This window comes from Calypte anna, chromosome 6 (genome assembly GCF_003957555.1).
Source record: "Calypte anna isolate BGI_N300 chromosome 6, bCalAnn1_v1.p, whole genome shotgun sequence".
Classification (NCBI taxonomy): domain Eukaryota; kingdom Metazoa; phylum Chordata; class Aves; order Apodiformes; family Trochilidae; genus Calypte; species Calypte anna.
The window spans coordinates 1563182-1576128 of NC_044252.1; the positions used below are offsets into that span (position 1 = coordinate 1563182).

The following is a 12947-nucleotide window of genomic DNA, read 5'->3' on the forward strand; positions in this document are numbered from 1 at the left end:
GTGAACACTGCTACACTTAAAACCCAAGCACTAAAATTACCAGAGTTGGCCATAGCACAAACCATTACTGTGCAAGCTCCTTCCCTCCCAGCCACCATCAGAATGCTCCCTTCTATTAAGTTTTCTAACCTCTGCCAAAAAAAGAAAATAAAAATAAACAGTTTTGATCTGCAGCAATGCAGCCCTATGCAATTCTTCCCAGCTGCCCTCCTTCCCCTCACCTTCTGTTCAAGTCTAAGCCTTCCTCTCCTCACAGCATTTGTCTTCCTGACTTAGAGGACCCATTGGCTTTTAACTGGCTCAAGTTCTGGGACCCCTCCTGAACAAAAGCTGCCAAAGGAGACATGTTTTTGGACAAATATCTGGTTTGGACTGATATGCAGCAGAGATTAGATAAATCCATTTCATTACCATACCACCAAAATCCTGCAGTTCCCTTCCCTCCAAGCTAGGTACTTAAAGCATGGATTACTCCTTGGCAAAAAGATGGGAGTTAGAATATTGTCCTGTAATGAGGTCAGCTCTTATCTGAAACAATCTGTATTGCAGAGCTCATTCACTCCCTGGCATGTGTTTCTGCTCCCTGTGACTTCTCAGAAGAGGAGCCAGCAGCTTGTGATAAGCCATGGGAAAAGCAGCAGGAACAAGTCCAGCTGACAGAGGTGACATTGCTGCTACACCACAGGGACAGCATTGATTTATTTTTTTTTCTTTTCCTAGGATAAGTAATTCACATTGTCTAAATGGTGAATAGGAATAACTCTGCCCCAAAATGCAAACTATTCACACATCTGCCTCAGAACCCAAACTGTATTCACCCGTCCTGAACCTGAAAATGTCTGTTTGTCCTTCTCTAGGGAGGTCAGGAAAAGAGCAGCTGCTCAAACAACATGAGCAGATATGGGACTTGGAGTTCCTTCATCTGAAGAGTTTTGCAAGATAGAAATATTTATGACACGGTCACTGAAAGGCATGAAACTCCTTCTCAGCCTCTCCCTCTACTGATAGCTCAGCTGAGGACATGAAAAATCATCTCCATTTGGAGATGACAGGCTGAGAATGATCTTCATCTTAGAAACCAAAATAAACCCAAAGAGAAAATAAAAAGAGAGAGAAGTGTGTTCATATCACTAAAGAGATTACCAGAAAGGAGTGAGAAGGGAGACTGAACAGTAACAGAAAGGTTTCAGCTCCCAGTAACCTACAGGGGAGCACAAAACCAGAATTGGACCCCAAGCCTCAAGGGACTGGTAGGGGTTTTCCAAGCTTAGAGATGGACAGGGGATGAACAGATTCTGCTCTCTGCAAGAAAAGTATTCCAGTTCTGAGACAAAAACTAAACTAGCTCAGGGCAAACAGTGTTTAGGTACCACAGAGGCCAAGTCAGCTGGTTCCTCAACTCAGAGTCCCAGTGTGACAGGAACATCATGGCAAATCTATGAACCGACTCTGACACAGAAATCTGGGAACCTAAGTGCAAGGCAGTGAGCAGACCTCCAGGATCTCCTGCCTGTTCTTAAGCATTATTAGAAATTACAGGCAAAAAAAACCAACCCCTACCTTTCAGGTCCTCATCTTCAGTCGTGGTGTTACAGCTCTCTGTGGAACCCTGCATGGCAGAACAGAGCATTACCAGGCATCAGCAGTCAGGAGCACGAGTACAAACTTTGGTTTGTTTGTGAAGGAAGATGGGGAAAAGCACAAAGAACACTGGCAGGGATTGCAAGGAGAGGATGACACAAGGAAGAGCTGGATGGAAGCAGGCCAACTATTAAGCAAAACTTCACAGCATCTCTGCCCAGCCTTGGCGTGTTTAAGCCGTTCAAGCGGTCTGCCCAGAACTTGTACAAAGACAGAAGTTACCAGACTCTGTCAAATGAGATCAAAAGGGAGTTGCTTCTGTTTGGAAGAAGAAGAGCCACAAGAAACTACAGAAAGGCTCCTAGACTTTCTCAGAGGAACAAGGCTCCATTTCCAGAAGGAAAAAAAAAAAAAGGTGCTTAAGTACTTTTAATATGACAGTATCTTCTCTTCCACCCCATGCATGAGAGAGAATGGTGATTACACACCACAGGAGGAAAGACATCATCATATTCTCAAAACTTGTCCCTAACTCAGACTCTTTCAGAGTTCTACAACCATACAACATACAGCTACTCTTATACTGAGGAAAATGCTACAAACCAGACACTGGAAAGGCAGAAACCCAAGTAAGACACAGGAAGACGAGGACAACAAGAGAGCAGCAGAAATTCCTCTGGCAACACTCCCATCCCTTACCTTTATGCCATCTGTAGCATTATGGACAACAGTTGTTTGAGGCTCCTAGGAAAGGATGGAACAATCATTAAAACTCCAGTTCCAAACCATTCTCTCATTTCTTTTTTCACTCCCCAGCAAGTGGGGAAAGGGTGACTTGAGAATAAAAAAGAAACCCCAATCAAACCACAGCCTCCAAGCAGCACACGGGTGCTTGTGTGGGGGCACACACACCTCCCTGCACGGAGGGTTTCCTGAGGAGAGGCTGCACTAAAAGCCAGGAGACAAAGCCCCCAGCTCCTCTGCAATTGCTCCCGATTCCCAATTTGCCTGCAGTGAAGGAGGCTAGCACAAACACCAGGTGGCGACCGAGCAGCCAGCCTGCCCCCTCTGCAGCCTTTCCTGACCTCTCTGCAGCCTCCTCATTGGAAAAGCTTCAGAAGAGGGAGAGGAAATCATCCTGGGCTGGAGCATTTGTCTCCCAGGTTGTTGGGTTTGGGTTTTTTTTTTTTTGGAAAGTTTGCTGGGTATTTTACCCTAAGAAAAGGGACATTCATAATTTTTGTCATAAATAAAGGGGGAATAAGCCAGACCACCTCAGTGCCTCTCAGGGAGGAATTGTTAAAGGAGTTTGGCTGTGAAAAAAAAGGCACGTTTTTCTAAAAGTCTCTAAAATGAGATCCAGTTTCAATAACAGCAACCAGAATTAGTAATTTAGAAAGGGTCCCTCAAAGTACCAGTATCAAAACATCATGAACAAAGCCAGGGAAGGGAAAGCAGAAAATTATGAAGTGTCCCAAGAACGATATCCCATGACAAAACCAAACTAATTCCACCCTCCCACCCTCCAAAAAAAAAAATAGCCAAATCTAACTCTCCAGAGACACACACCAAAGAGCAGCTACCAGGTCTAAGGGATGCTAACTACCTCCTGCACTCATCCCTTCATTACCAGAAGACTTCAGGATCCTGCACCATCTCTGGTCACTCCTGTAGGGTGGCTCCACAGGGGCAGCAGGGGCTGTGATGGGGCAGTGATGGACACTCACCCATCCACCTTGGTCACCCAAGGCACTGCTGCTTCACCTTCCAAGTGTCTGGAGGCACCCTAAGAAGCCCACTCCAAGAAGCCCAAACAGCAAACACTACCCCAGCAAGTCAGCCAGCTTGCAGAGCATCATCCACAGAGCTGAGCAGGCCAAATGGGCCATCAAAGGATTCCTCTAAAACCCCCTTTGCCTCTCCCTTCTTCTGGGGTGTCCTGAAGTCCATCCTCCCATTTCTTGGGTGTTGGAGGGTGGATGGAGCTGGCCACTCTTTTCTTCCAAACCAGCCTCCCCAAAGCCAGCAGGAACAGTTGAAGGGGACACACAGAACTAGAGAGGAATGGCACAAGGGGAAGTCCAGGCAAGCTGCGATCCCCACATCCAACCACAGCTCTGCTCAGCACCCCCACCCCAAAGCCTGTGAGGCTGTGACCAGGACCACAGCAGCACAGGGACACAGGCAGGATGAAGCCAAAACACAAGCTGAAACAGCACAAGCAGCACTCGGGATGAGAGGGGAAGGAGAGAATCAAAACTAAACCAAACAGGAGAAAAGAAAATAAAATAGGGGTTGGGGAAGATACCATGGACGTCTGCACTGGGGGTGTTTCTTTTGCAGTGCTTACTATACTGGTTTTGTTGTTGCTCTGTGGCTGAGACAGAAAAACATGGTTTTAGTTTCCAGGCTGGGCAGCAGAGGCAGCAAGAAAATGACAGCATTGCTTCAATCCCAACCATCTCCTCAGGCCCTCCCCTCCCCACAGCCTCCATCGCCAGGAAGAGGGAAGAAGGAGAGCTGCCCGGGCCTCTGGACATCATCCTGACCTCAGGAGGCAAAGGATGTAAGGGATGGCCCAAACTGCAGAGGTGTATGGACTGCTAGAGCAGAAGGAAAAACAGAAGGGAAAAAGGCAGCAGCCCAAAGGGTTGGGAAGAATCCTGCAAGGAGCAGCAAGAAAAGTGTTGGGTGAAGAAGAATGAGAGATGGCAGCAGTCCTGAGAGAAAAGAGACCACAGAAGTGAGAGCCACACAACAGTCATGGTGCAGTCTCAAACAGGGCACATGGAGAGCCCAAGATGTGATGATGCTGAGGGTCCCAAGGAATCTACTGATGCAATAACAAGTGTGGCCAGCCCTAGAAAAGGCCAAGAAAAAGTGTGTTGTGTTGTGTCCCTGCTGTGACTTGAACAGAGGGACTTCAGGACCAAAATATGGAAAGGAATGGGGGTGGGACTAAAGGAAAGGGCCACGTAGTTCCCCAAGCAGCAAGTCCTCTGGATGGTGTCCAGTAATTTTTCATCTTTCCTTTCTTCAGTCTCCCTTGTAGCTGTGGCAGAAAATCTCTGTTTCCTGCACTTAGCCAGCACAACAGTGAGGCAGTCCCCAGCTTGCTGCAAAGAAACATCCCACTGACACATCCCATGTATGACAGGCCAGGAAGGACAAAGTTTTTGTGTTTTGTGGGAACACCAACTCGTGCCCATTAGTCCAGAGTTCCTAGTTCACAAATCCATTCAGCTGTTGGAGAATGAGGCCCCCAGTTACCCTGCTGTGTACCCCTCACACCAGGTCTCTGGCTGCCTGCCCCAGGATGGGACAACCAGCACTGGAGAAGCCTCCTCAGCCTCCTGGGCTGACAGATGGGAGCTCACAGAAGTGCCACCTGGTTGCAGCTCCTCTCCACCCCACCTTTCTTGGGGAGTACAAACTCATAGTCCAAAACATCAGGCTCTCATCCCCCAGGAACCACTACAGAGAACGCAGAAGTCAAATGCTGAGCTGGAAAACATCTGCCAGAGGTCTGAGTATGTCAGCCAGAGGCTGAGACTCCACACACCCCCCTACTGATACATCAGTTTTTCTTCACAAGCAGCATGCCTTGGCTTAGCTGTGCCTTTTGGAGAAGGAGAGAGGAGAAACAGAAGGGGCAGATGGAGCAGGTGGAAAGGGGAGGTAATACAAGAGAGAGGCAGGAATTAATTCTTCACAGTTCTTGACAAGTGGGAAAAAAACCAGAGCATATCACACACTCATCCCCAAAGCTAAGAAAGGAGAAACACTTCACAAATTATTCTTTACTGCTTCTTCCTATTCATCCCCACATGGTCCCAAGACTTTGACCTTCCAAGAGCTTTGCTTCCCACATATATTCCCAGAAGAGACGACAAGGGATGTAAGGGGGGAACAGATCAACCTGAAAAAATAAATCCTGAGCTATTTTGTGACATAAACACAACCAAACTTCTGCCAAAGCCCAGGCCCACCCCTCCACACAGCACTGAGGGGCCTGCACTTCTTCAGAACCAGAAATCCTGCTGTATTCCACACCTCTTCCAGTGAGAAGAGCACAGCTCATTTTTCTTAGCCTACTGGGGTAAGAACATAAAAGCATGAAAGAAGCTACACAAAAACTACTGATTTTTTGACAGGCTTTATAACTGAGGCCAAATGGGAGGAAAAAAAAACAAAACCAAAAAACCAAACAAAACCATCCAGGAAGATACTACTAAAAAAGAAAACTTGGCAGCAGGTTGTTAGGTGTGGGACATCACCTCATCAGGAGCAAACCCACACCCACCCAAAGCACACAGCCTGCCCTCCAGGATGCACCCAGTTCACCCACCATACTCTTCCTCATCCAGCGGGCTGAAGAAAACCAAATATTGTGTTCAGTAGTCCAGAAATACCCAGCATTTCACATCAGAACAGAGTCCCAAGGATCTGAGAGGCAGCAGACTCAGCCTAAGGAGCTTTCACAGCTTTCTGACACCCTGAGCTGCCCACACACACTTACTGGTTTTTCAGCCACCTTCCCTGCTTCCATGTTTTTCCATGATTTACGTATCCCAGCTGCTCTAAAACAACAGGCAGAGGGAAGTCAAGGCTTGCTGGCAGTGGCAGGAAAGCAGGGCAAGAATGGCACAGCAAACTCCTGCCCTGGAGCTTCGTACAGACAGGGCTGGTGAAAAGGCAGCCCCCTCACAGCAGAGTTATCAAGTTGAACTTTTTTTTTTCTGTGTTTATATAGCTTTAAGTTGCCATTGAAGGAGGAAAAGAGAAGTATCTTCCAGTTAGGGATATAGAAACCAATTATTCTGTTTTTTCAGCACTGTAGAATTCCTGTTCCTACCTGCTAAAAGGGAAAAATATTTCCTGGGTCTGTTTTTCTGGGTTCTTTTGTTTTTTTCTCTGTGTAAAAGAGATAAAGCAATAACTAATTTTGGTACTTCAGTCACTGTTGGTATCTCTGTGTCAGAGACAAAGGCATCACACAATGGGCTGTGTATGACTCCTTGCAATATGGCACTGGCCAATTTTCTCTTTGCTCCCTTGAGAGTGAATTTGAGTACTTTGCTGACAAACTCTATGGATGCCAGACACCTGGGTGGGTGAAAAGAGGGAATAAATAAAACCAGGGAGGCAGTTACAAGGTGTTTGGTCATGCTAGGGACACATAAACGAGATCAGAACAAAAGGAACTTTGGGATTATAAAGGCTCTGACAAACCTCTTCAGCAAGTGTGCTACAAAAAGAAGTGACCTGCAGCTCTGAGCTGTGCCCACACGTTTGATCTGAAGGCTGGAGCCCAATCAGCCTCTGCCACATCTGGAGTGACTCCCAGTTTGTTTTACACTGCAGGGCTCCCCCCAGGGATGACGGCACCGACACTGGGGAGAAGCACTTGCTCCTCTTTTTTGGCACCTCCACAACAGAATGACAAATCCCTGTGCCCAGCCAAGGGACACAACCTGCTCTGCTGAGCCCAGGAGAACCACTGCCCTGTTCCAGGTCACCCTCAGAGCAGGCCAAGCCCAGCTGCATTGCCAGCAGTCCATTTTCTGCACGGAACAGGAGTTGTAATGATGGGCCACGGGGCCAGATGACTGCAGAGCCCTTTTGGTGAGGACATGGACCTTTCAGTGAGGGCATGGACCTTTCAGTGCACGATGTTTCCCCCCCGCCAAACCCCCTCCCCAGCCCTGCACAGACATGCTATGTAGGGTGATGAGCACAAGCCGAGCGTGCATGGCATGAGGATGGCGGAGGCACGAATCGCAGGCAGCTTACGGGAGGTGCTCACCATCAAATGCACACTGGAGCTCGACTTCCTTTTCTGGACACACCATTGAGAGAGGGAAAGAGAAGGGAAGAGAGGAGATGAGAAGAAGAAGGAAAAAAAAAAAAAAAAAAAAAAAAAAAGCACAGGCAGTATTCACACATCAGTGGGCCAGCAGCAAGGGCCTCCCTGCCAATAACGCTGCCCTGGGGGGGGTATGAGCTGCAGCAGCAAGGCAAGGAGAAAGGGGAGAGAAAAGTCACCCTGAGAGCACAAAACTACACAGCAGGGGAAAGGGCAGAAGACCCCCACAGCCACTCAACCCCTGAGGTCAGAACTGAGGCGGCCCAGACTGGTATAAGGGGAGGAGAAGAGGGAGGAATGTTTTAACAGGAGAGGTGGGGTGCAGGGGGTGCCTCCGTGGCCTCTCCCACCTCAGCCATCTGAGCAGCTTCCCCAGCACCCTGAGGAGGTGGTCAGAAACCCCCCATCTCTTCACAGCTGGAGGAAACAGAGGGAAAGGCCCCTTCAAACAGGGACTGGGGCAGGCTGGAGAGGCAAGGTGCACCCGTGCTCAGATATAAAATGGAAAGCAAGGAAGGCAAAGAGGCACCCGACAGCCAGAACACTGCACTCTCAGACAGTGGGAGAACACCCAAGGAGCAGTGCTCAGACCTTCTTGAGCCCAACCTTCCAACCTTCTTGGACTCCACCCATGCTCAAAGGCACCTTCAGTCATCTTCAAAGACACCTTCCCATCAAACTGCACTCTCCCATTTCTCTGCTTTTTCACTTAGTGTCACCCTGTCCCAGCTGTGCCTGGCAGGTCCCTCAGCACCACAACGTCACCCTCAGCACCACAACGTCACCCTCAGCACCACAATGTCACCCTTACCTCTGCTGTCTCCACACACATATTCCATCTGCCCTTCTCTTGTACTATCTGGGCAGTCTCCCTGCTGCTTACCGCTCACAGGGAGGCACCACAGAGCCCAGCTGACAGAGCTGTAGGACAGCAGATCCCAGCCCAAACTCACACTGCTGGGGGTTCTGCTACACAGCCCTGGGCTCCTGCACACTGCCACAGCCCAAGTCTGGGGTAGCCCTTGGACTCAGTACAGGCCATGGTGTTGTACATCCCCATTTCATACCCATACTAAAACTTCACAGCTTTCACCTTGAATATTGCCCTGGTTCCTGGAAGCCTCCACATCAGAGCTCAAGCACACACACAGACTGTCGTGTCTTGGAGAGCAGAAATCCTCATGTTCACCTAGAAGCCAGGACCACAGTCCCGGTCACACCACTCAGTCCAGAACCATGCAGCCACTCAAGCCAGCAAAGCTTCTGCCTCATCTCATCTCTAATTCCAGAACAGACAGATTCCAAACACTGATCTCTTCATAAAGATCACTTCATAAAGGCACAACATAGGGTTTGCCATTACCTGCTTTACCAACTTGTGATTCCTCTCGTTTTCTTTTAGGACAATTTAGCTTCTCCACAGGCATTTCCTCCAACCAGAGCTAGAACAGGATGTACTGATGCACTGATGTACTGCCTGTTCAATGCTTACACCACCAACAACCCAGTGGAATTCTCTTGTACCCAGTCACAACAGGGAGTTCTTAACTGGGAGAAGTGGAAATCCAGACCAGCTCCAAACCTTTTATTTTGAATGTATCTTATAAATGACAGCAGACAAACAGAAGCTATAGAGATACTGGAGGGGAAATTCTAGGGCAGACAGTCTCATTTGAAGTTCATAGAGATTTCCAGGGAGTTACAGAAAAAAGAACAGGGACAGAAACTGTTAAAGAGACAGGCAAAAAGGTTTAATATGAAAGGAGAGACAACCAAGCCACACAGAAAACAATCACTCTGCTATTTTAGAGGCACAAGTAACACTGACACAGGAGGAAACAAAACCCTCTGCAGAGCAGAACTTTAATTAGAGTACAACCTGAGTTTAAGAGAGTGCTGCTCTATTACCATGGCATGAGACCTTCTAGAAATCCCAGAAAGCACATTATTCCTGGTTGCTCTAACAACAGGGGGAGGAAAAGCCAGGCAGGCATTCTGAGAAGTGTGGGCAGTGAGGTTTGTGTTGAGCCCAGAGCAGAAAAACACTATCACAGCTCAAGATAGGTTTGGGTGATGCCAAGGTGAGGTTAGGGCAGCAAGCATTAAAGCTTCAAAATTTAACTCAAAACACACACAAGGAAATTACAAAACCAGATCAGTCTCCCAGTCCCCTCTGTGACACCAAGGTGCCCAGGTACCTGAGCAAACACTTCTGTTGTTCCTGTAATGTGACTGCAATTCAGCAAATAAGGGAACAGTTGAGTTACAGAGAGCACTTTGCCTCTCCAAGTATTTCTAGACATGAAGTCCCAGGGAATGTAAAAAATGGTCAAAGGCAGCCAGGCAGCCTGTGGTGAAGCACCTCACTGACCATTTTCATTCTTTTAAAGTATAAATCTGAGTGACAAAACCTTCTCCCAAAGCAGTTCAGACAGGATTTTCCTCTCCAAGCCAGGGGTGACTGTTTGTTAAAGTTCTCTTCTTGTATTTTATGAGAAATTCAGGTGTTCATATTGAAAGAGAAGCAGATTCTCTACAAGGAAACCTAAAGATGACTCTTGCTTCAGCTAACACTGAACACAAGTCAGAACACAAGTCAGCAGGTGACAAGAGACACCCTGAAGAATCCCTGTCCCTTCAGCACAGCAGCAATACTAGAAAGGGCAAGCATGTTCTGAGCACCTCCAGACAATGCAACACAAACTACAGAGTAGAACAGAGAGATTCCAGGCAAGGTCCCATTCCCAGTTCCCACTTAGCATGGGTATCTTTTTAGCACAGCTTTTTGCCTTTCTGTCTTCTCCATGCAGCTCTCCCCCAGTCTGAGGCTGACAGTGGATGTGTGTATAAGGATCAAGTTTGCTGCAAGTCATATTCCCATGGAGAATTTCAGGAGATGAGTTATGGGGAAAAAAAAAAGTTGAACTCAAAGCAGATTAGTGAGAGGCACCCTGAAAGAGCAGCTCTGCTTCTGCTGAGTCCTTTTGTGTGGTGCTGAGCAAATAATTTCATCTTTGTCAATCCAGCTCCTCTCTTGCCCTCTTTTTTTTAGCTTCTTTATTTAAATGGTAAGCTCAGAGGCAGGGATTTTCTGGGTAGGCTGCAGCACTGAGCCCACTGGACCCTTGATCTCAGCTGGGAGTTTCTGGGCATTACAACAACAGAGTGAAAAAAGTGACTGCATCAAAGGTGGATGGTACTGGATGTCAGCATTAAAAAGATCTGAAGCACTCCCCAAGTTCTTGCTTAAAACAGTTCAGTGCAAAACTGCTCTTTGGGTGAACTTGGGTCCTCATTTAGCTTCACCCTAACAATCTTTGAAGAGTGTGGCAGTTTGGTAAGATGAAGGGCAGGTTTTACAACATCAGCCTTGTTGTACCAGAAATCTGGGCTTTCATCCTTTCAGCTCTGCTCTTCAGCTTTTACTAGGCAAGAAAACAGCATGCAGGCAGCAGAGGGACCAGGGAGAAAACCAACAAATACACATGAATGCTGTTAAAATCTCCTGTATTCCACAGGTTACACTGGGCCTGGAAAACATGATTTAGATCATTGTGTATCCCTCAGGAAAGGACTCAGAAAGAAAAATGAAGAGAAAGAAAAAAAAAAAAAGAAGAAACTGACAAAGAGCTTGGAGGGAAACTAATTTTTAAATACTTATAATTACAGAGCTAACTAAAAATAGCACTTTGTGAAGTAACAAATTCTGATTATAAAGATGGATCTGCTAGACCTAGAGGCACATGCATCCTCTTCTACCAGGAGGAAGGGAAATTCCCCTCTGGCAAACCAGGGAACACAACTGTCTGCAGTGCTGCTCAGAGAGCCAAAAAAAAGAAAAAAAGAAAGAAAAAAATTAACAGTAGGACTGTAACACTAACTAGAGGAAGTCCAGACCCTGGAAAGGTCAGAGAAAGGACATTCAGCAGAAAGTGCCCTTAATCTTCACCCAGGTGTCTGCCCCAACCCCCTCTCACCTTGGCAGGTCCAGATTAGAGGCAGAAAGGGGAACAAGCAAACAAGTAGATTTGACATGGATCTATCTACAAGGAATTTTGAAAAGGCAGCTGCACAATGTTGTTCACAAATTAAAAAATAATAATAATACCTGGGACCTACAGAGGTGGCCACAAGCTACGTGGTATGTGACATGGCTCATCACCCAGAATCTTCTAGCATCCCTTTCTGGATTTGAAAGCAGAAAAGTATTTTCCTTGGGGATAAAACCTGGGCCTTCCTTGTTGCTGCTCCACCAGCTTGGATCCCAACTCTGCCTGAAGAGAGTGAGTGCAGCACTACCAGAGGTTTGGTGAGCAAGGGACAATTGAAGATTCATGGCAGTTTAAATCATTCATTATTTAAGATAATGGAAAAGTTCTCATGTGCCAAGCTGATGAAATATCTACCAATTAGCAGAATTAGCACTTGAAATAGAAGCAGCAGTGCAGAATGAAAACCAGGAATGCTTCATATAGATTTTGGAAGGAAATTTGCTAGAGGAGAGGGTCATACACATGGAAATTCATCAAAATAACCTCAGTGTGGACACTTTGATAATGGAATAAAGAAATGTTTCCTCCCTGTCCTCCCCTCCTGATTTAAGCTTCCCCTTCCTCATTCCAAAGATGATCTGATGCAAGTAAAATATGAGCAGCCCCACTGAGGCACTTCCCTCAGCAAAGGATTAAAGCCAATTCCTACAGAAATAAAAATTGTGGTTTTCTTCTTACACATCATCTGAGCACGACTCCCACCAGATGCTGGCAACCCCACACGTGACTCATGCATCACTCCTTGACAGAGGAATGCTAAATTTATGCTAAATCTGCAACAAGATGCTTGCACCTGGCATTAGAAATTCACCAACACACGTTTTCATAGAGTCCCTGGGAATAAAGCATGAGAAAAGATGTCTAGGTCTCAAACTTGCCTAATAGTGTGTAACAGGAATTCCTACTTTATTTGTCAAACAGTGCAGGATTCCAGCTCTGAATACCAGCCAAAAAGATGGAAAAGTTACCTTGAACAGAAAATAAACTAAAAAAAACCTGTTGGATTTTTGTTTTCTCAGTGGACTTAAAGCCATTGATTTTTATAGTGAAATCATCAGCTTGTGGAGAAATAAGTGTGGGTGTCTGTGGCAACACTCATGGAGCACAGGCACCTTGGGCCACAGAGAGCCAGTGAAGAAACTGGAACACATTTTCTGTCAAATCTCCACAAGGAATTAACTTCCCAGAAGTTTTTATCAGATAAACCAACAACAACAACAAAACAACCAACCCAAGCTCCAAACAAACCAAGAGTCTCCAGATCTGGAGGGAACATGGAAAAGAACCTCCCCACATGGCACCTGGGCAGCAACAAACTCCAGTTACAGAACCAGCATGCAATGGTTGTTCTGAACCTACAGCTGATGTATCATGATTTATACAGGGTGTGAAAAGGATCCCATGAAGCTGGAAATCTGCTTAGTGCTCAGGTCATGGTACTGGTACTC

The 12947-nt window shown here is 46.7% G+C and overlaps 1 protein-coding gene across 12 annotated transcripts in view; it reads right to left on the reverse strand.

The window, feature by feature from the left end:
* CAMK2G (calcium/calmodulin dependent protein kinase II gamma) overlaps positions 1 to 12947 on the reverse strand; it is a 108363-nt gene that overhangs the window by 11649 nt on the left and 83767 nt on the right. For 3 of the 12 annotated variants that reach the window (XM_030453550.1, XM_030453545.1, XM_030453541.1), the window contains exons 14-17: positions 7388 to 7420; positions 3890 to 3958; positions 2281 to 2325; positions 1561 to 1609 (exon numbers count right to left, since the gene is read on the reverse strand). In XM_030453550.1, the coding sequence (XP_030309410.1) occupies positions 1561 to 1609; positions 2281 to 2325; positions 3890 to 3958; positions 7388 to 7420 (196 nt within the window). The remainder of the gene's footprint in view (positions 1 to 1560; positions 1610 to 2280; positions 2326 to 3889; positions 3959 to 7387; positions 7421 to 12947) is intronic. The other 9 variants (XM_030453551.1, XM_030453546.1, XM_030453542.1 and 6 more) reach the window with 3 other exon arrangements.